This window comes from Vespula pensylvanica, chromosome 2 (assembly GCF_014466175.1).
Source record: "Vespula pensylvanica isolate Volc-1 chromosome 2, ASM1446617v1, whole genome shotgun sequence".
Taxonomy (NCBI): Eukaryota; Metazoa; Arthropoda; class Insecta; order Hymenoptera; family Vespidae; genus Vespula; species Vespula pensylvanica.
In genome coordinates, this window is record NC_057686.1 from 12,161,564 (window position 1) to 12,187,138 (window position 25,575).

At 28.7% G+C, this 25,575-nt stretch overlaps 8 protein-coding genes across 17 annotated transcripts in view; 4 read left to right on the top strand and 4 right to left on the bottom strand.

The window, feature by feature from the left end:
• Positions 1–7,539, top strand: part of LOC122637873 (proto-oncogene tyrosine-protein kinase ROS) — a 196,278-nt gene extending 188,739 nt beyond the window's left edge. For 4 of the 5 annotated variants that reach the window (XM_043830361.1, XM_043830359.1, XM_043830357.1 and 1 more), the window contains exons 12-21: positions 51–374; positions 436–1,037; positions 1,128–1,775; positions 1,874–3,294; positions 3,377–3,805; positions 3,892–4,112; positions 4,202–4,675; positions 4,762–5,125; positions 5,667–5,720; positions 6,105–7,539. In XM_043830361.1, the coding sequence (XP_043686296.1) occupies positions 51–374; positions 436–1,037; positions 1,128–1,775; positions 1,874–3,294; positions 3,377–3,805; positions 3,892–4,112; positions 4,202–4,675; positions 4,762–5,125; positions 5,667–5,720; positions 6,105–6,952 (5,385 nt within the window). In that variant the 3' untranslated portion in view covers positions 6,953–7,539. The remainder of the gene's footprint in view (positions 1–50; positions 375–435; positions 1,038–1,127; positions 1,776–1,873; positions 3,295–3,376; positions 3,806–3,891; positions 4,113–4,201; positions 4,676–4,761; positions 5,126–5,666; positions 5,721–6,104) is intronic. The other variant, XM_043830358.1, reaches the window with a different exon arrangement.
• A 1,547-nt stretch (positions 7,540–9,086) lies between these two features.
• LOC122637661 (smad nuclear-interacting protein 1) lies at positions 9,087–10,596 on the bottom strand. Of its 2 annotated transcripts, XM_043829949.1 has the most exons (3): positions 10,435–10,596; positions 9,855–10,325; positions 9,087–9,797 (listed from the first exon to the last, which is right to left on the bottom strand). In XM_043829949.1, the coding sequence occupies exons 2-3, from the start codon at positions 10,270–10,272 to the stop codon at positions 9,202–9,204; spliced, it is 1,014 nt and encodes a 337-aa protein (XP_043685884.1). In that variant the 5' UTR covers positions 10,273–10,325; positions 10,435–10,596; the 3' UTR covers positions 9,087–9,201. The 2 variants fall into 2 exon arrangements, with proteins under 2 accessions (XP_043685884.1, XP_043685883.1); XM_043829948.1 differs by having other exon boundaries at positions 9,087–10,325.
• Positions 10,597–10,825: 229 nt separating this feature from the next.
• LOC122637663 (40S ribosomal protein S14a) lies at positions 10,826–11,981 on the top strand. The gene is made up of 4 exons (XM_043829952.1): positions 10,826–10,934; positions 11,204–11,362; positions 11,423–11,510; positions 11,762–11,981. Exons 2-4 carry the CDS (start codon positions 11,214–11,216, stop codon positions 11,978–11,980), a joined length of 456 nt encoding a protein of 151 aa, XP_043685887.1. The 5' UTR covers positions 10,826–10,934; positions 11,204–11,213; the 3' UTR covers position 11,981.
• Positions 11,982–12,170: 189 nt separating this feature from the next.
• On the bottom strand, positions 12,171–14,805 carry LOC122637660 (dynactin subunit 4). Its single transcript, XM_043829947.1, has 9 exons — positions 14,523–14,805; positions 14,332–14,402; positions 14,065–14,261; positions 13,831–13,973; positions 13,563–13,728; positions 13,294–13,477; positions 13,018–13,216; positions 12,751–12,941; positions 12,171–12,637 (listed from the first exon to the last, which is right to left on the bottom strand). The coding sequence occupies exons 1-9, from the start codon at positions 14,649–14,651 to the stop codon at positions 12,421–12,423; spliced, it is 1,497 nt and encodes a 498-aa protein (XP_043685882.1). The 5' UTR covers positions 14,652–14,805; the 3' UTR covers positions 12,171–12,420.
• A 223-nt stretch (positions 14,806–15,028) lies between these two features.
• Positions 15,029–18,226, top strand: LOC122637659 (rap1 GTPase-GDP dissociation stimulator 1-B). Its single transcript, XM_043829946.1, has 10 exons — positions 15,029–15,167; positions 15,295–15,432; positions 15,503–15,736; positions 15,839–16,005; positions 16,082–16,313; positions 16,419–16,565; positions 16,623–17,018; positions 17,115–17,247; positions 17,334–17,602; positions 17,691–18,226. Exons 1-10 carry the CDS (start codon positions 15,161–15,163, stop codon positions 17,822–17,824), a joined length of 1,857 nt encoding a protein of 618 aa, XP_043685881.1. The 5' UTR covers positions 15,029–15,160; the 3' UTR covers positions 17,825–18,226.
• Positions 18,227–18,559: 333 nt separating this feature from the next.
• LOC122637662 (prefoldin subunit 3) lies at positions 18,560–19,573 on the top strand. The gene is made up of 2 exons (XM_043829950.1): positions 18,560–18,718; positions 18,962–19,573. The coding sequence occupies exons 1-2, from the start codon at positions 18,635–18,637 to the stop codon at positions 19,448–19,450; spliced, it is 573 nt and encodes a 190-aa protein (XP_043685885.1). The 5' UTR covers positions 18,560–18,634; the 3' UTR covers positions 19,451–19,573.
• A 437-nt stretch (positions 19,574–20,010) lies between these two features.
• LOC122637664 (c-Myc-binding protein homolog) lies at positions 20,011–21,038 on the bottom strand. The gene is made up of 3 exons (XM_043829953.1): positions 20,738–21,038; positions 20,426–20,547; positions 20,011–20,332 (listed from the first exon to the last, which is right to left on the bottom strand). Exons 1-3 carry the CDS (start codon positions 20,750–20,752, stop codon positions 20,188–20,190), a joined length of 282 nt encoding a protein of 93 aa, XP_043685888.1. The 5' UTR covers positions 20,753–21,038; the 3' UTR covers positions 20,011–20,187.
• A 190-nt stretch (positions 21,039–21,228) lies between these two features.
• On the bottom strand, positions 21,229–25,424 carry LOC122637945 (apoptosis-inducing factor 3). Of its 5 annotated transcripts, none has more exons than XM_043830487.1 (8): positions 25,215–25,404; positions 23,737–23,867; positions 23,297–23,589; positions 22,816–23,152; positions 22,307–22,657; positions 22,017–22,222; positions 21,703–21,919; positions 21,229–21,593 (listed from the first exon to the last, which is right to left on the bottom strand). In XM_043830487.1, the coding sequence occupies exons 2-8, from the start codon at positions 23,840–23,842 to the stop codon at positions 21,343–21,345; spliced, it is 1,761 nt and encodes a 586-aa protein (XP_043686422.1). In that variant the 5' UTR covers positions 23,843–23,867; positions 25,215–25,404; the 3' UTR covers positions 21,229–21,342. The 5 variants fall into 5 exon arrangements, with proteins under 5 accessions (XP_043686422.1, XP_043686421.1, XP_043686423.1 ...); XM_043830486.1 differs by lacking the exon at positions 25,215–25,404 and adding an exon at positions 24,469–24,578; XM_043830488.1 differs by lacking the exon at positions 25,215–25,404 and adding an exon at positions 24,311–24,435.
• Between the last annotated feature and the right edge of the window lie 151 nt (positions 25,425–25,575).

Sequence of the window (25,575 nt, forward strand, 5' to 3'; positions counted from 1 at the left end):
CAATCAAATAATATAATTTCACTTAATTCATTAGACGAATTATCTTGCAGATAACAAGAGCAAACTTGAATGGTTCGCAACAAGAACCCATGTCGATTTTAGCGATCGTTAAAGAACTTTTGATCGATTCTTTAGAAGCTTACTTGTATTGGTCGACTGGTCACGCGGTAGAAGTAGCACGCTTAAATGGACAGGACAGAAGGTATTATCACTCTGATGAGATATTCAATGGGAAGCAAGTGATGGGTCTAACGTTGGATAGCGAGCATCGTTATTTATATTGGATCGTTAGGAGCTACGAAAGTGGATCTATCGTTTACCGAGCACCTACTTCTGAAAGAATACCAATGGATCAAAAAATCATACCGGAAAAGGTAAGCCTAATTAAAAATTAAAATGGAACACAATCATTTTTAATTCATTTTCATTTTACAGGTATCAGCTTTGCAACACCCAAATATTCAAGGACCTCTGTGTTATTTTTCGGAACACCTACTATGGCTTCAAGATGATAGAAACGCTGTGATCGGTGATCTATTCGGACAAAACACAGCGATTATTAACGGTATCACGTTATCGGGTTTGCGAATGGTTGCTGTCATGGACCCAGCTCTTCACGGTTATCCAAAAAACCTGACATCCGAAAGCGTTGTCGTCTTACCAAATGCCGTTAATCTCACTAGTATCAGAGTCGAAGGTACTTCAGGAAAGTTCAATGTATCTTGGGATCCAGTAGATAATATCAATTATGGAACGGTCTTCTACGAAGTTAAATTTCTTGATCATATTAATACCAATTCCAATCCCGAGATAACCAGCGAAACTTCTATGCCTTATAACAATTCGGAACGTATAGAACCGTATTCTTTATTGGAGGTCACGGTTAAAGCTTTCACATATTGGGAAACTGCACATCATTCTAGAGCAATATTGAGATCGCCGCAAAGCCTTCCATCCGAGCCTACAAATCCTAGACTGTTCGTAGAAAATTATAGAAAACCACTTAACGAAAAAATGGAAACTGTTGTAATATTTAGGTAAAAATAATCGTAGTAATATTACAATTCCTTATATATCATTTGTTTTTTATTTTTTTAACAAGTTCTCTCATCTTTCATCTGCAATAGATGGAATCGGCCAAAATTTGAAAATGGAGAGATACTGGGTTATACTATTCAATGTTGGTTCAACGAGATAGCAAATCATACTGACATACATGTTTGCGACGAATCTAACGTACCTTCTAACATACTAGAATACAAAGTTTACAATCTATCATCAAACGTGACCTATTACTTTCAAGTTCGTGCCAAAACGAGCATTGGATTTGGCTCTTATACCGACGTAATTGGTGTATCAACAGCTTATGAAAATCCTATACCACGATTATTACTTGCAACGACTGAGGCTGTAAATGTGATCGATTTGGACGAAAAAATGAACAATTATACTATTACGCGTCATGTAGCCGTTGAAATAGCTTTCTCCGCTGCAGAGGATAATATTTTTTGGATCAATAAAATACAAGAATTAATCTCGTCCGATTCAAGAGGAATTCATATCACCAAAATCTTCACCCTAAATAATACTGCGTACAGTTTATGCGTAGATTGGATTGCGAAATATTTGTACTGGAGCGAGTCGAATGACAAGGAAAGCGAAAGTCGTATTCTAAAATTAGACTTATCTATGTTACAAGACAAAATCGTGACGTTTCAACCAATAATAACTAGATACGGACGTATTGTGAAATTGGATATATTACCATCCGCGGGGTAAGACTACAATAAATTTATATAATAATATTACTCGATATGAATGTTAAAATATTATATATTATATATCGTGTATATATAATCAAACCTTTTTTTAGATCTTTATATTGGATAGAATCGACAAAAACTGATCGTGGGATAATAATGCAATCAGATCTCTACGGAGAAAATATTCAACCATTTTTTAATCAAATGGGAGATTGTTCTTGTCCGTATCGGCCATCGGTCTCACCGATAATGACGATAGATAGTACCGAAACAGAAAATCCAGTTCTATACTGGGTATCACTCGAAGGTCACTTATACGTCGCTGATATTAATGGATGCATCTGCAAAATGATAATAGATCCAGGTTTGGATAAGGGTCTAACGTTTGCTTCCTTAACGGTAGATAAGATCAACATTTATTGGACGAATACTGTGGATATGAAACTTTATCTCGTTAATAAAAAATACCTAGAAAAAGGAAAAATAATGGATTTTTATACTCCACACGTACGAAGTATCAAGGCTTTGGGTAAATCTTTGCAACCTTATCCAAGCGCAGAATGTTTAATACCACGTCGAATGTTGTATAATATAGAGGAAGTGAAAAAAACAGCCGATAGCATCACCGTTAAATTGCCACAACCTCTTCCTCATAATGGCTGCAAAGCTTACAACTTACCAAAAACTTTATACCTCATGGACGTTTATGAATGTGCAGAAAATAATTCAAAAGATTGTCGCGAGAGTTCCGATATTCAGGAAAAATGTAAACGATATCAAACTTATGAAAGAGAATATTCGATAGAACATTTAAAACCTTTCACGAGGTATTTGATAAAATTGAGCTTAGCTAATATCTACATCGAATGGGATAGGGTAAATTTGGAGTTTAGTTCGGATATCATACTGACAACAGATGCTGGAGCTCCCAGTGCACCAGAAAATGTGTCCGTTCAAGTTCTTACGCCTACTTTGGCTGCTGTCTATTGGATGCCACCAAAGATATTCAATTCTCCTGCAGTGAATTACGAAATTCATTGGAAATCAGATAGTCTGATAAATGGTGTTCGACAAAAGGGCGAGCAGCTAGTGAAGGATACGGAACAAGTAAAAAATGGTAAATTCATCGCGATGTTACAACCATTGTTACCGGGACAAATGTACTTTATATCCGTTCGTGCTTGTCCAGCACAATTCAACGAAGTTTTTAGCGAGAGCGAAAAACAAATGATCAGTATGTATCCGGAGCCAAATAATTTAACTTTGATCGCAGCCAGTATAAACGGCTTAAATATCTCCTGGGTACCCACGATAAGTCTAATGATTAGCTACGTCTTAGAATACAAAGATGTTGCCCTAGAAGAGTGGCGCGTCGCGAATGAATCTGAAATCGATTCGGAAAAAGTCATTTATCGGTTGCGAAATCTGCAACCACGTACTCTTTATAAGTTTCGCTTGTTACTCCGATATCCTAATTATGATCAAGATTTTATATGGTCCCCGGATGGAAGGTTCACCTATCAAACTCTTGGTAAGTAACGCTCTTGATTAATAAATATTATATTTGATATTTGAGTAAATAGATACCTATTTGACTATTCCAACGATTCCAGGAGATGTACCAAGTGCACCCGGAACACCGACTGTAATTAAATTACGCAGTTCCGTATACCAATTAAACTGGGATGCTGCACAGGCTCACGGTTCTCAAATTACATTGTACCGTCTAGAAACCAAAATGATTGACGAAGGGCAACGGGATGAAGCAACGACGAGCAACGGTGAAAGTTGGACTTTGTGTTACAACGGAACGGATAATTACTGGATTATCAAGGGAGATATGGATCGAAGGTATAGATTTCGTGTGAGAGCTCGAAATGCTTACGGATTTGGTGCTTGGAGCAGATCAAGCAACGTCATCGATTTGACTGACTCGACAGTCGGTGGATTGCTAGCGACTCAGCAACAATTAGGATTAATTTTAGGTTTGACTGTTCCAGTCATTGCTTTCGGCCTGGTTTGCTTTTGCTACTTTCTATGTCGTAAGTTAACTTTCAATTTATTTGAAATTAAGCTTTTAATTGGGATTTGTGAAATTATATTTTAAAATTCAATATTCTTTTAACAGTCTATAGGCAACGCAAGGATGATAAAAAAGTGGTTTTGTCTCCCATAGTATCAGATGTCGAATTAGCGACGTTACGAGAAATACCTCGTAGTAACTTTGTTCAGCCAAATGCTCTTTACGCGTCCACCATGCAAAACGATCCAGATGATTCCATGTTACCAAAAATAAAACGAGAACAAATAACGTTGGCTAAATTTTTGGGCAGCGGTGCATTCGGAGAGGTTAATAAACATAAGGATATTCAAACACATACACACATTGTAATTTTCTGAATATATACCATCAAAATATCTATCTCTCGTACTTCCAGGTGTTTCAAGGAAATGCTAAAGAATTGGACGGACCTGATACTGTAACACCTGTTGCTATAAAGACACTTCGAAAAGGTGCCACGGCACAAGAAAAAAGTGAATTTTTGCAAGAGGCACGATTAATGAGCCATTTCCGACACAAACATGTACTAAGACTCCTGGGTATTTGTTTAGACATAGACCCTCCACTGTTAGTATTAGAGCTGATGGAAGCCGGTGATCTATTGAGCTACTTGAGAGCGAGTAGATCCTTACAACCCACAGATCCTTATGCCTTACGTCTACAAGACCTCCTAGCAATGTGCGAGGACGTGGCTAGAGGTTGCCGATATCTCGAAGAACTTCATTTTGTACATAGAGATCTTGCTTGTAGAAATTGTTTGGTATCGACGAGAGAACGTGAGAATCGAGTTGTTAAGATAGGCGATTTTGGTCTAGCGAGAGACATTTACAAAAACGATTATTATCGGAAAGTAAGTAACGTGCTTCTGTTGTATGTACGAATAAATAGATATTATCAAAAGAAAAAATCGAATGGTGAACATTGAAATATCCGTAGGAAGGTGAAGGATTACTTCCCGTTCGTTGGATGGCCCCAGAATCCTTAGTCGATGGAGTCTTCACATCTCAAAGCGACGTTTGGGCATTTGGTGTATTAATGTGGGAGATCACTTCGTTAGGACAACAACCTTATCCAGCTAGAACAAATCTAGAGGTATTGCATCACGTACGAGCAGGTGGAAGATTACCAAAACCTTTAAATTGTCCGCCGACGTTACATCGTCTGATGTTATGTTGCTGGAGTGCTGCCGATAGTAGACCGAGCTTCAAAACTTGTCTCGAACATATCGTCAATCTTCGAAAAAATATACAGGATGCTGTGTTAAGTCCTGTACACGCTGGTCACTATTTGGTACGAAGAGGTGAGCGGAAAAATCATTCGCAAAACATGCTTACAAATTCTGCTTAAACATCAGTTTATCATATTTTATCATATTCTAATATCGTCGACTATTTATATTCTATACTCCAAATCGCGATTCGCCAAATAAATAACGTCTTTCTCGATTTTTCATTACTATCGTTACTATTGTTGCACGATCAATATCAAACGTATCTTGCACGTTCGATGCTACAGAAATTTACTTATAAAAATATACAATATTTTCTATCGTCTCTTATTCACGCGTAATATACGCTTGAGCTTATTTATTTATATGCCGAATCGTAACTTCGAATCGCAATATTTTGCCATAAGTATGGTACACGATAGCATGATTTCTTATCTATGTACATGCGAGCGTAAATTATTAATATGATTAACACAATATTGAACTGATCGCGAAAATATTCGAGATCTTTCTCTCTTTTCTCTCTATCGATATAAAAGAGTTATATATTAACTGTATCTGACGCGAAAATGCTTGAAAATATACTGATCATCGCATGACTTGATGCTTGCAGGCGTATCTAACATGGCTTATTTCGCTGACGAGAATCAAAATTGCAATAATCCAGGTGGGTTTCAATATGTACAATTAAAGCATGTCTATTTCGTTGTTTAATAGAAAAAATATAAATGAAATAAAAAAATTTGTAAATTTACATAAACTAAAACTTTTCGATTGATTTTACATGATTTTATTTGGTCGGTTCACAAATGTATGAAAAAGATACGCACCTTTTGTTCGATCAAATCTCATTTGGCTCTTGCATACAAATCGCGTTTACCGCTTACTTTATAACTTGTAACTGTTTCTAATTACAGCTTTTGTTAATTCTACTCGATATTTGGATGCTCTTTCGTAATTTATATTGCACCTATCATCGCGATTTAAATCATGCTCTTATATGATAGTTTCCTTATCTTAGCGATTTAATTGTTAAATTATACTTCTTTAGGTAACTCTTGGAAATCAAGTAGTTCGGAAGGAAGTAGAGACATGCAACCTTTCCTTCAGAATTCACAAAATGTCACTCTTGTAACACAATCGGATGATATACCAAAATATTTAGAATTATTAGCGGACAGTGACGACGTTGTTCTTAGAGAAAATCGAGTGACCGAATATGAGGTTCCACGATCGATTCATATTTCGAATCCAAACTTAATAAATATAGATAAGATTTCTCAAGGACTAATGGAAGTTAAAAATTTAGAAGATTTGCAAGAGTCCAAGGAATTCTTGAAAAATGGTATTAAGGATCGAAGATCATCAATAACGTCTTCCGAACCTAGCAAAGAGGCAATTTTTAAAACAAATATGACTGATAGATGTAAAACGTTAGATACATCCAAATTAAGAAACTCTAATATTAGAGCAAGTTTTACAGGAGATTCATTAATGAACGAGCAACAAAAGTACAAGCGGAATAGCACAATCGAACGAAGAAAATCAGAAATGAGTTTAGAAGGAAAGGACAAAATGGTAATTAATTCAAACACGAATATATCTGTTTCTACTCGTTCGAATGTGATTACAAACGATTCGCAAAGCGTTTCTTCGAGGAACAATGCTACAAAACCGGATGAAAGTGAAGAAATCAGTGATAATAGCATTAAAAATAATAATTCGACAAAAATACAAAGGACACAATCCACCTTGCAAAGTGGTAAAGCTAATATTCCTTTAGTGATAAATAGTGCATTATTAAATTTATTAAGGCAAACTCCAATAATCGAGGATGGTAACAATAGTGTTACCTATACGAACATTAACACGGACACCGTTAGAGTGAACGGATCTTAAAACGATTCTTTCTATTGTATTTTGTAAATACGAATATATACACTCAATTCTTATATTCAAACTTTTATAAGTGTACCTGCATCAATATCGTACGAAATCGCTAACAACTTTGTACGTTCGAACTTTCTTCGTTAACTTCGACCGATTTATTGAAAGGTGCAATTTTCTTCGATTTTATTGCACATCCTTTTCATCTTATTATTCGCGTTTAGTGCTATAAAATGAATTATGAATTAAATTTATATATAATCCATAATTCAATACGTAGTAATAAAAAAAAGTAAGACCAACTTTGTACAATAAATAAAATACATGTACATGCACTATTATTTTATCGATCGTTGATACATCATGTGAAGTAGACATATGCCTACTGAAAAGAGACGTAGAAATTAAACGATTAAACTTAGTCGCACAAATTATAAATATTGTATATGATTGACAGTGTAAAAAGAGTTGTGAATTTTAGCCAGTACACTGCCATTTTTTTCACTTTCCGCGAATACCGCAAATACAAAATGTAAAATAAAGACTAGTTATATATATATATATATATATATATATATATATATATATATATATCTTTTGTAAATACTAATCAAATTTAGATTAGAAGAGATAGACAGAGATACTCATTATACAACTTGTAAAAATTCATTCGTATCCATTTGCGTTATGCCAATGTTAAAAATTCCATTAGGATATTTTTACGATCACATATTTTACCTGATATTGAAGTAATTTTTACTTTTGCACATTATGTATGGAAAAAATATATGAATTTTACATGCATTAAAATTTTAATAGTCATTTGATAAGATCGAATACCTAAAATTTTCTGAGTCGAATGGGTATTCAATTTTTAACTCGAATATTCTGAATTTCGAACATACAATTATGTGATCACTGATATTTTATAATATATTTTTATAATATATTGTCATACGATACGTCGAAAAAATAATTATTAATATAGTAGATATCTTCTATAATAGTTGTTATTATTATTATTATTATTATTATTATTATTATTATTATTATTATTATTATTACTACTACTACTACTATTTTATTATTATTATTATTATTATTATTATTATCATCATCATCATCATCATCATTATTATTATAATTGCTGTTATTGTTAAAAAATGACTCGATTATATATAACTTCTATATATCGTACCTAATAAATTCAGAAAAATTACAAAATATAAGGATCGATTTGTAAGATTGTAGAACTATTAATTGATCTCATTCGACTCGGAAATATTCATTTTCATTTTCTATATTCTAATACATTAATTAGTTTTAATTATTTGTTTCGTGTTTATATATTTTACCATGAACTTGTCAAATAAATTTTGATAAAATCGATAGGATACATAAGTAATTAATGTTACAACCTTATTTATATCCTTTTTGTTTTCGTTTCTCTTTATAAAACCAAAAATATTTTATTTATATTTATTCTGTATTGATATATCATAAAATAATATAATCACGTATGTAAGAATATTTATTAAAAAATGATCAACAATCTAAAAAGTTATTCTAATCTGAATATATTATGATGTATTTTATAATATTGATGCTCAAATCTTGTTTCGAAATGACAATTTCCTGATTTTAATATGTTTCTTCTCATTTTATTATTTCTTTATATTTACTATTTATAATTATTTCTTCTTAAAATTGACGAGGCACCTGGCCCTTTAATTTTTCTCTATATTACATCTTATAATTCTTAAAATTCTTTCAATTAACTTACAATTACAACTCTCCCTCATCAATATCTTTTCCACTTTATAAATATGACTTTTATTTTAAAGATATATATTAAAACAAAAACTTTGTTTTTCAGGTTTTACTTAGTTGATAATTTAATAACAGTTTTGATGTACAAATTTTGTATAAGTATTTAATATTTACTTGTTATATATATATATATATATATGTATATATATATATATATATTTGCCAATGAATTTTCTCTATCATATTATTTAAAAAAAAAAAAACTGAGAATAAATCACAATAAATTTACCTTTTCAAAATATAAAACGGCAATAATTGTGTTACTATATTCTAGCAGAATGTATGTAAGAAATTAAAACTTCTGCTAATCTCATGATTTATAGTTCTCTACATTACTAGTCTTTAACTTTATTACAATTTCACAAAATATACATTATATAGATCCATTTGAAATAGCTTGTACGTTAGTAGCAATATATAGTTTATGCTACCTATGTTGTACTGCTAAGTGGAACATCATCATCTAACGAATCATCTTTACTTAACTCATGTAACAAAACATATTCTCGAGAACTAAAACCAAAACGTAACACATCTCTTTCCAACAATTCGTGAAATCTTCTTGGTTCTAATTTCACATTATTGACAAAAGTTCCATTTGCAGAATCTAAATCAATTAAATATGGACGTATCCGTCTACCCTCACCTCCACCTTCTTTTTGAAATGAAACCAAACGATACTGTAAAGCTGCATGTTGTTTAGAACATGATGGATGATCTAACGGTATATCAGCTACTTTTCTATCTCTGCCCATCAAATATGCTGACTGCCTATGAACATAAAGAGTAGGTAAAGCCTTTTCACCTTTGAAAGGATATAATCTCCATCTTCGTTTTGGTTTCCTTGCATCTGATGGCTCTGCATATTTTATCACAACATTATTAACTGTATTTGTATCCTCTAATAATTTTCCAGATAATTCAAAACTAGGTTTTTCCTTTTCTTGAGACACTGGTTTTGATTTATCCTTTGTATATTGTTTTCCCCACTGTGGTTCTTGTTCTTTATTTCTAGTCATATCATCTGCTAGAAATTTATTTGATTTATCATGTTTTTCTTGTCGTCTATCAGACTCATTCATACCTTTTACCGCTGTTTTGTCTTCGTTATCTTTTAATCTTGATCGAGTATCCTCTTTCTTTGATTGTGATCTTTCATATTTTCTTTTATTACTTTGTCTATCATCTTGCCTTCTAGAATGATCACGAAAGCTAGATCTGGACTCTTCCAGACGCTCTCTTTTATCCTTATCCCGATCTGTATCTCTATCTCTTTCACGATGTGTTCTTTCAGTGCTGTCTCTTTTTGACTCTCTGTTACTTTTATGTACTTCTCTTCCACTTCTAGAATCTTTATGAATTTTACTCTTGCTTGAAATTTCTTTTCTATTATTACGTCTATCTTGAACAAGACTATATTCACGCTTCCTTTTACAACTTTTGTGTGATCTCCCATTACGACTTTCATCGCTGCTGCCATCGGAACTACTGCTCGGTGTCATATTTTTTTTTTTATTATTATCTGTCAAATCTTCATAAAATAAAATTTACACAGCTAGAATTTATTGAAATAGAAAGGTTAATACTGACATGATATATATACCAAATAATTAAATATGATCGTATGAAACAGAAAGATATTTAAACAAAATTGTAAAACGTACTTTAATGGTGCATGTTCTTATATAAAATTAGCTCTGAACTTAAAACTTTTCGTCTACTTCGTAAATTAAGTTATAAAAAATATAACCCTCTCTGAAGCAATTCACAATATATATTAGCAATCTTTCACTACCATATTGTATAAAACAACAAAAGCGATACCAACAATATATCGTTAAATATCACAACCATACCAATCTATATAAATTAAGATGTATACTCATGAAAATACTACATGTATTGTATGATAAAACTATTTCCAATATTCATTTACAAATTATTCAATTTAGTTTACATTATTCGCCAAAATTGTTATATTGACATGTAATGTATTTTAATTAAAATCATTAATTGAATTCAAACTATATGAATATTACAACTGTTTATTAAATTTGTCCAATATATCTTTGAATGCCCTCTAGCGTAAGTATTAGGCTCTATTCGAGGCAAATGTCTTTTTCTGTTTCCCATTTTGATTGAAGCGTGCGAGAAATCGTCGAAGGTACGGTTTTTCGATAATTGTTTGCATATTCTCTACTCTATAAAAAAAATTATCTATTGTTTATAAAAAGTAAACATTTTCAAATAAATTATAATTATACAATTTTTCTTTTTACATTATGAAACAGCGATGTAAATGGATTAAGTTCATGCGACACTAACATTACTTCCACTCTCTTAAATACTGTCAGAATATAACCTACAAGATTAAATTTCTAAAGATAAATCATCCAAATATATATATATAAACATAATACTTATATTGTTTAGTTTCACAAAAATGCCGCCTAAAAGGGGAAAGGTTCAAAAAGAGGAAGTTCAGGTCTCCCTTGGTCCTCAAGTTCGTGAAGGAGAAGTAGTTTTTGGTGTTGCTCACATTTTTGCAAGTTTTAATGACACGTTTGTACATGTGACTGACTTATCTGGAAGGTTAGAAACTCAATCTTTTTTTCAATATTATCCTTGTTTCATTACATATATTTATTTTAGGGAAACTATAGCAAGAGTTACTGGTGGTATGAAAGTAAAAGCTGATCGTGATGAAGCTTCTCCATATGCTGCTATGCTTGCAGCACAGGTAAATCCATTAAAATTTAATGTTTTTCCTTTTTTTATTCCACATCTAGGCAGCACTTTGGTGATAATTGTATATAACTCAAAGAGCGTTCATGTTGTGGAACATTAAATATCTTTCTTATATTTAAAAATATGTCTTATGTAGCAGATACATATTTTTATTATCAGAATGATACAAAACAGATTTGTAATATTTATTATTATGTAATCATATTATCTAAATGCTAGATAAAAATAATATCTTTTTCTTAGGATGTTGCGGAAAAATGCAAATCCCTTGGTATTACAGCATTGCACATTAAATTAAGAGCAACAGGTGGTAATAAGACAAAAACACCTGGACCTGGTGCACAGTCTGCATTACGTGCACTTGCACGTTCCAGTATGAAAATTGGTCGCATCGAGGATGTAACTCCTATCCCTTCAGATTCAACACGTAGAAAGGGAGGTCGTCGTGGTCGCAGATTGTAAATGATCCTAGATGTATACATGATTAACTCCTTTTCAATAATAAATACATAAAAAAAAACAAATAATATGTCATTGTCATTAATATTATAACATGATAAAGATTATTCAATCCCTCTAACATAAGATTACAATACAAATAATTGACTAGCTCTTATAATAAATTATAAATACGATAGAATTAAATTATCTCATTATTATTATTATTTATTACTTTAGTGTTATTAACAGTTATTATTTCAGTACATAAAAAATAAATAATTTATATCAACATTCAATTACAAGCATTTTTTAGCAAATAATTAAATTAATGTATATAAGTATTGATTACAATACAACAAATTAGATATTACATTTCTATGCACTTTCAGTGTTAAAAAGTTACAATTTTCCTTCACTTTTCTTTTATTTAAATCAGCTTTAAATAAATAATCTATAGATTACTATGTAGGGCTACAAAGTTTCCCAAGGGTCAAATATAATTTAACCTTCAAATCCAATTTTTGTGGTGCTTTATGTTCTAAAGCAGTAATTGTATTTACATATCCATGTTGCATAACAAATCCTACTATAACTGACTCCTCTTTTATCTCATCATTTTCAAATGGTGTAACATTAAGTCTCACTATTGCTTTGTTTCCTTTTCTCCAAACTACAAGCCTTTGAATAAAAATAGATGTTTATTTTATAAAAATAAAGGTCAATTCATATTCAATATTCAAATTAATATACAATCTATAACTTAGTAATGTTTAAATAGAATAAATGCTTACTTTGGATCATCTTGAAAATTGTGAGTATCGACCGTATCATCATATTCTGCAGCATCATCTCTAGCTGGCAAAATTAAAGAACTATGAGGCAATACTAAATCTGCATTTGGAACAACTTTTATTGTTTTAACTTCTTCCACAACAGGTGCTTGACGTACAACAGAAGGCAGTGAATTCAAAGTTTCACTTATCTGAATATGTTATAAGTGATATTAATATAAAATTTATATTTTATTATTAAATATTTTTAAAATAATAAAATATTACCATTTGCACATCATCTTTTTTAACTTCTCCTTTCTCTGTAACATCAGTAATAGGAATAGGTGCCATTGATACATCCAATGGAAATAAAGTTATTTGTGTCGGATGTCGTGTAGGATTGCAAAACTTTAAAAATAATTCACTGGATTTACCAGGATATAATGGCTCACAAGTAACAATCTTTACTTCTGGTATATGATAACTAAAAGCATTAATTAATTCGTTGGTTAATACATTTTCAAGAAATTACATTAACTTGTGATGGAACATTGTACTTACAATGCAGCTAACTGAATTTTGAATTTTGTAGACTGTGGGCATATATCAGGTTTGCTAAGATTATGCTCACAAACTCTGCAACGCTGTGATCTCTTAACTAAAAGTTGTCTACGTTGTGGACGCAGTTCATTTACATTCTCTGCTTGTACATCAGGGTGATGCAGACGTTGTTCTAGAGTACTAACTACCATAACATGATAAATTTAGTAAATATCTATATTAAAAAACAGTCAAGTAAAATTATAAATATTTAAAAATAAAACTATTACCTTTTATAATATCTATAGGCTCAGTAAATATTTCTGGTGATAGCTCTTCCACATCTTCTGAGGCAATAGAAGGAGTTGGTTGATCCGACAACTGCAATTGAATCTGAGGTTTTCTTGACTGAACAATATGCTTATGTATCATTGCAGATGTTAGCCCAAATGATTCCTATAAAATATTAACAAAAAATTATTGAAAAAAATTATAAATCCATTTTCTCACACATATGTTTATATTTTAAGTTTTAGTTAATATGAAGTGTGGACTTACATATTGTATAAATGAACGTTTAGGTTGAAATTTTTTTCTTTCTCGTTGTCGCTTTTCTATAGAAGTCAATATTTTGTGATAGTCTATTAAAGCATTAATTCTTCTAGTATGAGGATTTTCTTGCTCAGGCCATCTTCCTGTGGCTATATAAAATACAAAAAAAACGTTTAAATTAATTTTTATTATAATTTTAATAATAAAATAGAGATTTTATATAATAAATAAGTTATATACCCATAAATTGATCTGGAATACCGACATCTCTAGAACTCCATCGACAAAAAGAACAAGATAAATAATAGACTTTTTTAGGTAAAACTTTAACATCTTTTGAATCTTCTCCTTCCTTCATTGTTGGTCTTAATGGGACATGTCCTGCTCTCGTAGACAACATTTGAAAACAATTAGGGCAATTAAAGCAGTTTGAGCATCTGTTAATAAAATAAATCAATTAATAACTAAGTTATTATTACATATCAATTACTCGATTTAAGTTCTTACTTATTCTTTTTAAGACGAACTTCCGATGAGGGTAAATTTTCCATACAATTTGGACAGTAATATAAATCAACCTATTTTAGAATAATCTTAATTATTTTTAAAAATATAATAGTGAAATAATTTTGTAATTGTGAATCAGTTTAATCTCTTTATATAGCATTGAAATTAATTTACATTAAAAAATGATATACCTCTTGACAGACACAGTAACCACATCGAATTTTTAAACAGTGCCGACAAAAATATATTTTTGAAATAGGTTTTAGAGAACCACAATTGCACATATAACGAACATAATCAGGTTGATACAAGTAAGCCATGTTTAAAAATCGCTAAGCACTAAGCTTGATTACAAAAAGAGAAAAGAATTTGACAGATAACGTCTACACTAAACATATACGGAATGACTATTACTGAAGAGTACTTTCATATCCAAGTATGCCATTTCAATATGGTTACAAACGTGCTATGAAAGAGAGAGAGAAAGAATGTATCATTTCTAGTAAGGTATGCGCCATCTATTAAAATCTATATTTTTGAATATTCATAATAAATATCTTAAAACGTAAATATAGTATTCTATAGCTTACACATTATAATTTATCTTTAAAAAATAATTTATCTTTATTAAAATATAAATTAAAGAAGTTTCTTATACGTAAGATTTATTTAATGGCTTGTGACTTATCGACAGTCATTGGAATTTAAATACACCGCCATTATGTATCAGTACAATCTGCATGAAAAAAACCTAGATAACTTTTATATACAACTAAGTACATTCCAAAATATATTAAATATTTGACAGAAAGTGAATCTTATCACGTAAATGGAAGGTAATTTGATTTTGAATACTTAACTTTTTTTTATATCATGTAAAAGACGTATACTTATATGAGAAACAAAATTATGGATTATAGAAATCACTTTTTGTATAATAAATATAGGAAAATTTGATTGCAGGAAATAGTCAATATAACATTGTTACACTTGTTGCTGATCTGAGAAATGTTATTAAAATTAGAAATGAAGACGAAGAAAGCAGAAATACTGACGTCATGCAAATATTGGATTCCTTAATTAAGGAAAATTCAATCCAAGGTTTTACATTTTATAGAATAAGATAATCTTTATTTAAAGAAGATATGCAAATATCAAATATTGTTTTCAGAAACAATAGACCTTTTACCTAATGATACTATTTTGATGCTATTAAGAGATAAATCTAAAGACGTTGTCGCACAAACAGCAAAAGCTATTGCAGAAATGACCAAAACAGAGAAGGGAAGGGAACAATGTACAAATACAGACATAGTAGAAACATTAATAGAATTATTGAAAGAAGACAATATTAATGTATTAATACAGGCTTCTAGAGCCCTTGGGAATATATGTTATGAAAATAGTAATGAAAAACTATTTATTATTTATTTACAAAATAATATTTGTATATAGTTTATTTATAAAATTGTATATGAAAATAATATTATGATGTCAATCATTTCAGAAAATGGAAAAGTAATGATTAAGAAAAAAGATGGTTTAAAATATATTTTACAAATGTTAAAAAGAGCTGCAGATTTAAAAGATATAGAAAGTGCCAATATATTGAGAAGGGTGGCAAGTGGATTATTATTGAATTTTCTTGTGGATCAAGAATCCTTGCAACAACAGGTTTAAATCTTATAGTAAAACTAAGTTTTATGTGATATTCTTAACACAAAATTAATTTACAAATAAATTTTCATAGGCATTGGAAGGGAACATTATTCAAGTTCTTTGTAATATACTAGAAATTGATGGTGTTACTGCAGAAGAAACAGTCACACATATTTTGTTGACATTAGGAGTATTAAATGATGCCAATGTAACATTTTTAGATGAAAGATTAACTAAAATTATAGTAAACATATTAAGTAATAGTACATCTTTGGAAATCTCTGAAATGTGTTTAGAACTTCTTTATGATCAAGCTGATGATGGTAAAATAATTTATTGTATAACCAAACAAATATATATCTGATAACATGAATTATTCAAGTTTATTTCATAATTTTGCTATTATATATTTATAATTTTAATCACAGAAGAAGTTAAATTATTACTTACAAAGGCAAACATTCCTGAATTACTTTTGAAGCTTATAGAAACTCATGGTCCAAAATGTACAAGTGAAGAGACAAGATCTGTTCTAAAAGTTGCATGTAATTTAATTATTTTGATCCTAACTGGAGGTAAGTATCAATTGTAATTATCTGTTGATAGAATTCATAATCAATATTATTTTTCAGATAATAGTATGAATATATTATATAATAATGGTAAAGGCACAGTTTATAACAATTTTGTCAAATGGTTAGATAGCAATGATGAAGATTTTCAAGTAACAGCTGTATTAGCTGTGGGAAATTTTGCACGAACATATACTCATTGCAAAATGATGGTAGAACAGGATATTCATAAGAAGTTATTACAATTAATTCAGAAAAATGATAGCAAAAATAGTGATATCAGATTTCAACATGCCTTATTGAGTGCTCTTCATAATCTTGTCATTCCTGTTGATAATAAACCCATTATATTGAAGGATGGTTTAATTGACATTCTCTATCCCATGTTGGATATACCAACTTTTCCAATAGTATTCAAATTATTGGGAACTCTGAGAATTGTAATCGATGGACAAAGTATGTTGAAAATGTTTTGATTTGAAAGCATGTGAAATTGTTTTGTGGCATAAATTGATTGCCATTATGCTGTACTTTTTTAAACTCTGTACATAGAGGAAGCTGCTGTATCTTTAGGGAAAAAAGAAGATCTTATTAAAAGAGCTGTGGTATGGTGTGGTATAGACGATCACCCAGGAGTACAAGGTGAAGCAAATCGTTTACTTGCATGGCTAATTAATAATAGCAGGTAAGTAACACATATTTTTGATTATATTTTATATATCTTAAAATAATAATATCCTCTATAAACATAATGTTATTTTTTCTTTCTAGAGATAAAGATGTTGCTCTAGTAATTATAAAATATGGTGGTACTCAATATCTAATAAAAATGGTATTAGCAGAACATGCTTTAATGCAAAATGAAGCCATTTTAAGTTTAACATATTTAGCTACTATGTGTCCAATGCAATTTAAAAATGCTCTCATTGAAAATAACATTGGTCATGTCATATGCAGGTTTCTTGAAGAAAATGCTTCTACTTTAGAATTACCCATTATTTATAATATGTTTTCTTTTATAGACAGCATAATTAAATTAGGTATGATATATAATTTTTTTTTTATCTAATATAATCTCTTCGTTTCTTTTACATTTTATAAAAATATATCCTGATATATTTGTTACAGATATTATTAAACAGCATTTGAATAATACTGCAGGATTAACAACAGCATTGAAGAATGTACTTGATTACAAAAATATTGATTCTACTTTAAAAGAGAAAATTAATATTATATTTAATACTTTGAATTCTTCCTAAAATTAATAGAATTTCGAATATAGTTATTAAATATAAAATAAGTGCTATTTAAACTGTATAATTGATCAGAGTAAAGAAAAATCAGTGAAAAAGAATATTAAAATCTGTACAATTTTTTTTAATTATCTGTGTACTGATTTTATTACTAATTTCACCAATTATAAGAAATTAATTTGTTTATAACATTTAATAACTTTTACTGAAATATTTTATTTATTTTTATAATTGCTTAATATTCGTAATATAAAATATAAAACAAAAATTATAAGCAGAAATTAATGATTGTTACAAATTCAAGATTCATATACCAATGACTATTCACAATGTATGTGCGCGTGTGTGTGCGTGTGTGCGCGCGTGCCTGTACGTACGTATGTATTATATGTATTATATTATATTTATATATATATTCGAAATTGAAAAATATGACATTAAATTTGTCAATATAATAAATATCTAAATTCTTCACAAAAGAGAATTTTTTATTTTATTATCCACTTATTTTTATAAAAAAATGATATCCTCGCAACTTGGTCACATTCCGCATGAGAAAATGAAAAGTTTTGTTTAACTTTAAAAAAGGTAATAAATAAATAAAATATTTGTTCCTTTTTGTTTTAGATTATCCAAATATATTATATAATGTATAAAGCTAAGTAATGTTCTAAGTAATTCTTCAATTCTAAATTCAAAACATCGATATATCGATAAAAATATTTCGATTGTGTATTTGATGTTCTATAGAAAAAGGAAACATCGATTCTGAATGTTCGATATAATTCCATTTCGTAGTCACATAACCAAGTAAACATGGAGGAGAGTAAGAATAAATTAGATATTGAGATTGAATCACAAAAAAAATCTTATGCTGGTATTCCAGAAGCAGACTTTGTAGTAAATATATTTATTATAATAATCATCTCTCATAGGTTTACTTTTACATCCATACTTATTTAAATATAGATTTGTACGGTTGCTACTTATTACCTCCGAACAATTCCTTACATAGAAACGTTCTATATAACATTAAATATTATTTCAAACAATATATACGTATAATTTTTGCATTCGTATTATTTTCATTATTAAAATATATTTAAGAATCAGTTGTAAAAGTCAATCCTTTCTAATTTTTAGGAAGATGTGGATGCATTCATGGCAAGACCAGAGAACGAATCCGTGAATAAAGTTCTCCAAAAACTAGATGAAAATCATATGAAATATAAATTCATGGAATATAATTTGGTTAATAAAAGAAGACGATTAAAAGCACAGATACCAGATCTAGAAAGATCATTAGAAATGATTGAAAAATTACAAATTGAGAAAGATAATAGTCATGATTTAGAAACTCAATTTCTTTTATCTGAACAAGTTTTTGCAAAAGCTACTATTCCACCTACAGGTAAAGTTTGCCTTTGGCTCGGGGCAAATGTAATGTTGGAATATACACTTGATGATGCTCAAGAAATGTTAACTAAAAATATTGAAGCAGCTAAGAAAAATTTAGGATACGTGGAACATGACTTAGATTTTGTCAGAGATCAATTTACCACTATGCACGTAAATATGACAAGGATTTATAACTGGGATGTTAAACGTAGACAAGCACTCAAGATCCCATGAAATTATTTTCTATTCATGACTCTTGTATACAACTTCTAAAGGAATCTACAAATTTTACTTCTAATATCTGCTTATATTTTAAATGAGTTTATATCGCCAATAAAATACACGAATTACAAAAAATATAAACCAGTTTTTATTTTCATAGTACAATAAGCTAAAAACTTAAATGTAATATTATGCGAGGCTATTTTTATAATAGTTATTTATTTATGAAAATATAAATAAACAAAAGTAAACATGTATGATGATTATTACATAAATATTATTATTGTAATAATACTTTGCTAAAGGATGTAATTGTAAAAGAATACATGTGAGATCATAAATATAATACTGAGAAAATGTTACTAGTACTATATAATTTTTGGTATGGAAAATATTTATTTAGTTTTAAATCTGAATTATTGGCAATTATTATAGCTATTAATTTTGATAATTAAATGCTATTGTATGATAGCATTTATTTTGTTACATGTCTAGAATGTAAAGTACAATTATCATAAATTTGAATTTAATTAAATCATGAAACAATTTTAAAAATGAAGTCATTTTTATAATTAGATGTTTTAAGACAATTATTTTCAGATTTTTATATTTTTTATACATTTAAATTTTCAAAATATTGAAAATACACATATAAAGATATAATTAATGTAACTCTGTCAATGCTTAGTTAAGGTCCAGTTTCTATTATTATTTTATTAATAAAAAAGTTAATGTAAGAAAGTCTGCATTTAATCATTTGTTTCGTCTACTTCATATTTAACTAGTTTTTCTCTTAATTCATTAATTTTTGCTCTAGCATCGTCTAATTCCTTCTTTAATGTGTCAATCTCTAGACCATTCTCGGTTATGTCTCCAAGATTCTTACGTATATATCTACAAATTTTTATTAAGGATGTTTTATTTTCTTATTTAAACATTATATCTTAAAAGTCCCACTTTATATTAAATTAATAAAATAAAGGATACTCTAAAGCATCATTTGGTTTTTCTGTTTCTTCATATAGCGAAACAAGTACTTTAGTAAGGGCATCCATAACGCCTGCTCTTTCTAAATATTTACGGAATTCCTCTTTTTTAGAATCACTTGGCTAAATAATACATTTAAAAGTGAAAAATTAATAATATCGAGCAATTAATTTTATATTGTATATATTATCTCTGCTTAGATTCATTAATACTATTTCGTTAGGAATATAAAAATACGGTAAAAACACATGTATAATAATATAACATAAAAATAAATTAATGTTTAGTGATATATTTTTAATATTAATTTACCTTAAATGTAGACATCGTTAATTTTTTACTTGAAGTCGTATATTTATTGCACTCTCGTAAAGTTTTACTAATAAAAGAAAATTCTATTCTCTTTTTAGATATTTCTCCTTCAAATTCAGTACAATTTCTTCATACTGTAAATAAACAAGCCGTAACAACGATCACTGTGGCAATAAATACCATACACTATACAAAAACAAGCCTGTTACGCTTTTTCAAAGTATGTTAGGTTAGATATCTGGTATCAACAATATAATTTCAAGTTTGTCATTAAGACGATTCAAGGTCCTTAGAACATTAAATATTTAAAAATACCAACTGTTGTTATCAACAAAACCAAAAATACCTCTCTAAATATATTAATTCGAAGAAGTTAAATGAATATATCAATAAAATTATACAATAATTTGTAATTATTTTTTTAAATTATTAATAAAAGAAAAAAAATTATGATATAAAAATTCATTATTATGGATAAAGGTATATATTTCCGTTTATATACATATATTTTTAAATATTTCTTTACACTTTTTTAAATACAATATATTAATTTTGAGAAAAAAAGATATAAGAAAAAGGACATATGAAGGAGACAATTATTTCTATTAAGTATGTAGTAGTTGGAATTTATTTACTACATCTTTAGTTTTATCACTCATCCACTCAAAAGGATTATTTTTAATATCATCCTCCATTAAGATTTGTTTCTTTGCCAACAAATTTGCAAAATCTGCTACAACTGGATCTGCTCCAACACTACTCATTGCTATTATTTTACCATCTTTTACATAATAAGCAAAATATTGCAAGTTTTCTAAAGAACCATAAATGATTACTTTATCTGATTTGCCGTATCCTAAAAGTATTTAAATTCTTGACTTATTAAAAAATATAATATTATATATATACATATACAAATTTTTTATAATTGCAATTTTATTTCTAAAAAAAAATAAAATGTTTACCTGCATATCTATAACTCTTTCCCAATAAATTAGTCCAGAAGAATGGGACGCTGTATAAAGCTGTTTCTTTGTTGCAAATATTTAAAGCTGCTATTTTACCATGATAATGAGCTAAACCATAATGTCCAATAGTAGCAGAAATATGATCAGAGCCTAATACTGGAGCATAAGCTATGTCCCCACCAGCATATACATTTTCAATATTTGTTTTCAAATACTATAATTAACAAAAAAAAATTATTAAAGAACTATCTTACTGATAAAATAAACATAAATAAAACAATGAAAAATAATATCCAATATAGAAGTAATACCTTATCTACAATAATTCCACCATTGTCCAACATTTTAATTTTTGATTCTTTTAACCAATCTGTATAAAATGTTGTACCTATTCCAATAATACATATATCTGCTTCAAGAATATTACCATTAGATAGCTCAATTTTGCCTAATATGTTATCATTGTCTTCTTTAGCAAGAAACTTTGATATACTATTATTAAATATAAATTTAATGCCTAAAAAAAAAAAATAGTTACATTATAATAGAGACAAATCAGATATTTCAATTCGTAAAATTATAGAAATCTTCATTGAAATACCTTTTGTTTCAAATTCCTCTCGAATTCTATTACCAATCTCTCTACCAAAAATTGCATCTAAAGGTACACTGTCTCGCCCTATGATGGTTACAGATGCACACTTATCTATGCAATAAGAAGCTGCTTCCATACCAATAAAACCTAAGCCATATATAACCATATGTTTATTAGGATGTAATACTTTTTGTACAGCATGTGAATCAGTATAATTGCGTAATATGAAAATATTTTCTAAATTAACTCCAGATAAATCAGGTACTCTTGCTTTGCAGCCAGTGCAAAGAAATAAGTAATCATATTTTAATGTTTCAGAATTGTTAAGCGTAATAATATTTTCATCTGTATCCAGACCTGCAATAATAGAAAGCAATAATGAAACTATACACACACACACACACATACACATACATATCTATATATAATTTATGATTATTATTGATAATTTATCTTAATATAAATTATTATAATATATATATATATATATATATATATATATATATTGTTTTTACCTATAGCTTCTTGACCTAGTTTTGTTTCAATTTTGTGGTCATTGTAAAAACTTGGTTGTCTTAAAGAAAATTTATTCACATCAAAATTCATTACTTTAGATACTTTCACTCTGTCATAAGGTAGTACTTTTTCTTTGCTGATTAAAATAATTTTTCCTGTAAAGCCTTCTTGACGTAAACTTTCAGCACATGTTGCAGCTGCAGGACCACCACCAATAATTAGAACAGTTTTTGAATTTTTAACATCATATTCACACATATCTTTAACACGTTTATTAATTTCTAAATCTTTAACTTTTGCTTGGACACGTACAAGTCCTGCTTCATCTATAGTTACCTATATATATATATATATATATTTATATTTATTCTTATTACTAATATATAATATAAATAATGTATTGTGTGTCAAAAAAAACTATATTAAATTCTTGATTTTTTAATAAAATGTTTCTTAGAAAATATTAAATTGTGTACTCACCTTATAACAAGGTAAAGAATCTAATCCTGGATAATCTTCTATATCACCTGTTTTGATATTGAAGCAAGCTCCATGCCATGGACATCTTACTATTCCATCACCTAATGCACCTGTATGCAATGGAGCTCCATAATGGGTACATTTTGTTCCAAGTGCATGTATTTCCCCCTTTTGTTTTACTAGTAAAACTTTAGCATCATTCTTTCCAAGAGTTACCACTTTCATTTCATTTTCACTAATATCATTTTCATTGCATACTACATCTTCTATATAATCATATTTTTGTGGTACACCTAAAAATAAAAAGAACTTTGATTTTATATATATTCAAAACAAATATATAGTATATGAAAATATAAAAAGTTAAAAGTATAACAATTTTAATAATCAATATTATTATCATTTAATGTATATTAGAAATTATATTGTAACAAACTTACAAGAACAACAGCATGATCCTCTATTATGTGTTTTACTAACATCTTGTTCTTTATTACATTGATTACAGATATGAATTTTTCTCTTATTCTCCCCATATGTTGACATTACAAACTTGGGATTTGTTAAGTAACTTCAATAAAATAAAGAGATATTTATATTGATAAAACGTACACAAAAAGTTCGAAAGTATTAGGAGTCAAAGAAAAAAATCCATCGATTTATAAATTAGAAATAATTAATTATATTATTCTGTACTATACGAAATCAAAGGATTGTTCTTTTTCATATATTCGAAATCGTAACCTAATTGAAATTACACTATATTGACTTAAAACAGCTGAACGTCGAAAGAAAGTTCCACAGAGAGATGAAATTTTAATTCCGCATGCGTCGATAAAACATTGTCAACTATAGATTAATTAAAAAGAAAAACTGCTAGAATGACAAAAATTATATTAGCCACGTATTAGGTTATTGCATAATTCTTATCGTATATTTGGATAAAATTAAAATGAATATAATTAAAAGAAAGAAAACAATTCATTTAATTAATGACAGACCGGCCATTATTACCTACAACTTATCTCGATTTAATGAATAGAACATCTGTTCAATGTCAATTTTAAACGCAAACAAATGTTCGCCTTATTGGCGGAAAAATTTAGACAAGCATACAAAACACGACAGAAATCGTACAATAATCTAACAGTTGAATCATAATCATTAATTACCGCAGATGTTTTGATAAATTATGCATATGATAATACAGAGGAAGAATAATTCTGGAACTCATTGTACATTTGAAGACTCGTTTGACCAGTTCGTTTTTTTTTCTTTTTTTTTCTTTTTTTTTTTTTTTTTAGAACAATATCCGATATAAAAGCAATCATCCCATATCGTTTATAAAATAATCTTGATATTTCCAGTCACTACAACAGTAATTGGAATTCTCATGTGTACTTTACAAACTCCGCATAATATAATAAAAAATAAGGATTTTTCAATAAACTTCAATTAACATCAAACATATACATAGGAATACTGTAACTATTATTATAGTTAAACCGATAAGAAAGATATATGATTAAGGATATTTCCTTCATTTGTAAATCACGTGAACGGACCTGTAGAATCTACAGTATAGGCAATACTGCGTTTAAAAAAGATATTCTTTTTATCATCATAGCCAATTACGGTTGTTACTGATTAGTTGGTTATTTTGATATATTATTGAAAAACAAGATTAAAAATGTAATCTTTAAAGGAATAGATAAAAAGAAACATAAATAATTAAATGATTTGGATCGTTTACAAGTGTCTATTATAAGCACATATGTGTAAATTATTAATTTAAAGTGATCGAAATAATATATAGCTTTGCGAAATATTTCATGATATATTCAATGATAAATTTGTTAATACGATTTCTATTTGTTAAAATATACGAATAAAATAATTGGAAAACGTATTGTTATACCTTTCTCCGTAGATTTATATCGTTCTCTCTCATAGTCATCTGTAGAGGAAAATTCTTTACAATGTTTCAAACCCATGACTAATGAATTACTGTTTGTTATCTTTGTTACGATATCTTTTTAGGCTACCATTTGCAAAAGATATCTGAGAATTGATTGAAACTGATGTTTGGAATTTATTTATCACTCGATATTGTGGCATTGTAGAAGCACAATTATTGTGTGCGAATGCACTATATCAAATGACCTTGAAACGAACGTTTTACTTTCACTTTTTTTTATACACCTTATATAATAGGAGGAAAAAATTATTAATCTTTTATTTAAATAATATTCTTTTTTAAAATCAAAAAAATGAATATG

What these genes read in the sequence shown, in the direction of transcription:
- LOC122637661 (XM_043829948.1), bottom strand. Translation starts at nt 10,272, where the DNA reads ATGACACCGAGCAGTAGTTCCGATGGCAGCAGCGATGAAAGTCGTAAT.
- LOC122637663 (XM_043829952.1), top strand. Translation starts at nt 11,214, where the DNA reads ATGCCGCCTAAAAGGGGAAAGGTTCAAAAAGAGGAAGTTCAGGTCTCC. An exon ending in GTGACTGACTTATCTGGAAG is followed by an intron (nt 11,363 to 11,422) that starts GTTAGAAACTCA and finishes TATTTATTTTAG; the next exon opens with GGAAACTATAGCAAGAGTTA. An exon ending in CTGCTATGCTTGCAGCACAG is followed by an intron (nt 11,511 to 11,761) that starts GTAAATCCATTA and finishes TCTTTTTCTTAG; the next exon opens with GATGTTGCGGAAAAATGCAA.
- LOC122637660 (XM_043829947.1), bottom strand. Translation starts at nt 14,651, where the DNA reads ATGGCTTACTTGTATCAACCTGATTATGTTCGTTATATGTGCAATTGT. An exon ending in GTTACTGTGTCTGTCAAGAG is followed by an intron (nt 14,403 to 14,522) that starts GTATATCATTTT and finishes ATTCTAAAATAG; the next exon opens with GTTGATTTATATTACTGTCC. An exon ending in GTTCGTCTTAAAAAGAATAA is followed by an intron (nt 14,262 to 14,331) that starts GTAAGAACTTAA and finishes TTTTATTAACAG; the next exon opens with ATGCTCAAACTGCTTTAATT.
- LOC122637659 (XM_043829946.1), top strand. An exon ending in AATTGTAATCGATGGACAAA is followed by an intron (nt 17,019 to 17,114) that starts GTATGTTGAAAA and finishes CTCTGTACATAG; the next exon opens with AGGAAGCTGCTGTATCTTTA. An exon ending in TGGCTAATTAATAATAGCAG is followed by an intron (nt 17,248 to 17,333) that starts GTAAGTAACACA and finishes TTTTCTTTCTAG; the next exon opens with AGATAAAGATGTTGCTCTAG.
- LOC122637662 (XM_043829950.1), top strand. Translation starts at nt 18,635, where the DNA reads ATGGAGGAGAGTAAGAATAAATTAGATATTGAGATTGAATCACAAAAA. An exon ending in TTCCAGAAGCAGACTTTGTA is followed by an intron (nt 18,719 to 18,961) that starts GTAAATATATTT and finishes TCTAATTTTTAG; the next exon opens with GAAGATGTGGATGCATTCAT.
- LOC122637664 (XM_043829953.1), bottom strand. An exon ending in AAACCAAATGATGCTTTAGA is followed by an intron (nt 20,333 to 20,425) that starts GTATCCTTTATT and finishes AAAAATTTGTAG; the next exon opens with ATATATACGTAAGAATCTTG.
- LOC122637945 (XM_043830486.1), bottom strand. Translation starts at nt 24,530, where the DNA reads ATGAGTTCCAGAATTATTCTTCCTCTGTATTATCATATGCATAATTTA. An exon ending in AGAGGAATTTGAAACAAAAG is followed by an intron (nt 22,223 to 22,306) that starts GTATTTCAATGA and finishes TTTTTTTTTTAG; the next exon opens with GCATTAAATTTATATTTAAT. An exon ending in GTGGAATTATTGTAGATAAG is followed by an intron (nt 21,920 to 22,016) that starts GTATTACTTCTA and finishes TGTTAATTATAG; the next exon opens with TATTTGAAAACAAATATTGA.